Raw genomic sequence first — 314 nt, 5'->3', positions numbered from 1 at the left:
TCTCCACAGGCCTGGGAGCACTCCGCCGCCATCTTCATCGGCCTGAACCTCGTCGCCTTCATGTTCATCGCCTACGCCTACATCAGGATGATCATAGCCATCCAGGAGTCGCGGATGTCGCTCAGGTCGACGCAGGAGAAGCAGGACAGGATCTTGGTGAAGCGTTTTGCCTTCATCGTCGGCACGGATTTCCTGTGCTGGATGCCGGTTATCATCATCAAGGTTGTGGCGCTGTCAGGTAAGCGAGAGGGAGGGGGGCGAAGGGAGGTGTAGGGGGGTGAGGGAAGGGAGGGGTGGGGAGGTGTTCTTATTTG

At 58.6% G+C, this 314-nt stretch overlaps 1 protein-coding gene across 1 annotated transcript in view; it reads left to right on the top strand.

Annotated features, from left to right (window-relative positions):
- LOC119593641 (relaxin receptor 1-like) overlaps positions 1–314 on the top strand; it is a gene marked incomplete in the record, with an annotated part of 42,684 nt that overhangs the window by 38,919 nt on the left and 3,451 nt on the right. The window contains 1 exon segment of the mRNA XM_037942592.1: positions 8–238. Within this exon segment, the coding sequence (XP_037798520.1) occupies positions 8–238 (231 nt within the window).

This window comes from Penaeus monodon, chromosome 32 (genome assembly GCF_015228065.2).
Source record: "Penaeus monodon isolate SGIC_2016 chromosome 32, NSTDA_Pmon_1, whole genome shotgun sequence".
Lineage (NCBI taxonomy): Eukaryota > Metazoa > Arthropoda > Malacostraca > Decapoda > Penaeidae > Penaeus > Penaeus monodon.
Note: the sequence above shows the minus strand (reverse complement) of the source record. Positions and strands in the feature narration are given on the sequence as shown.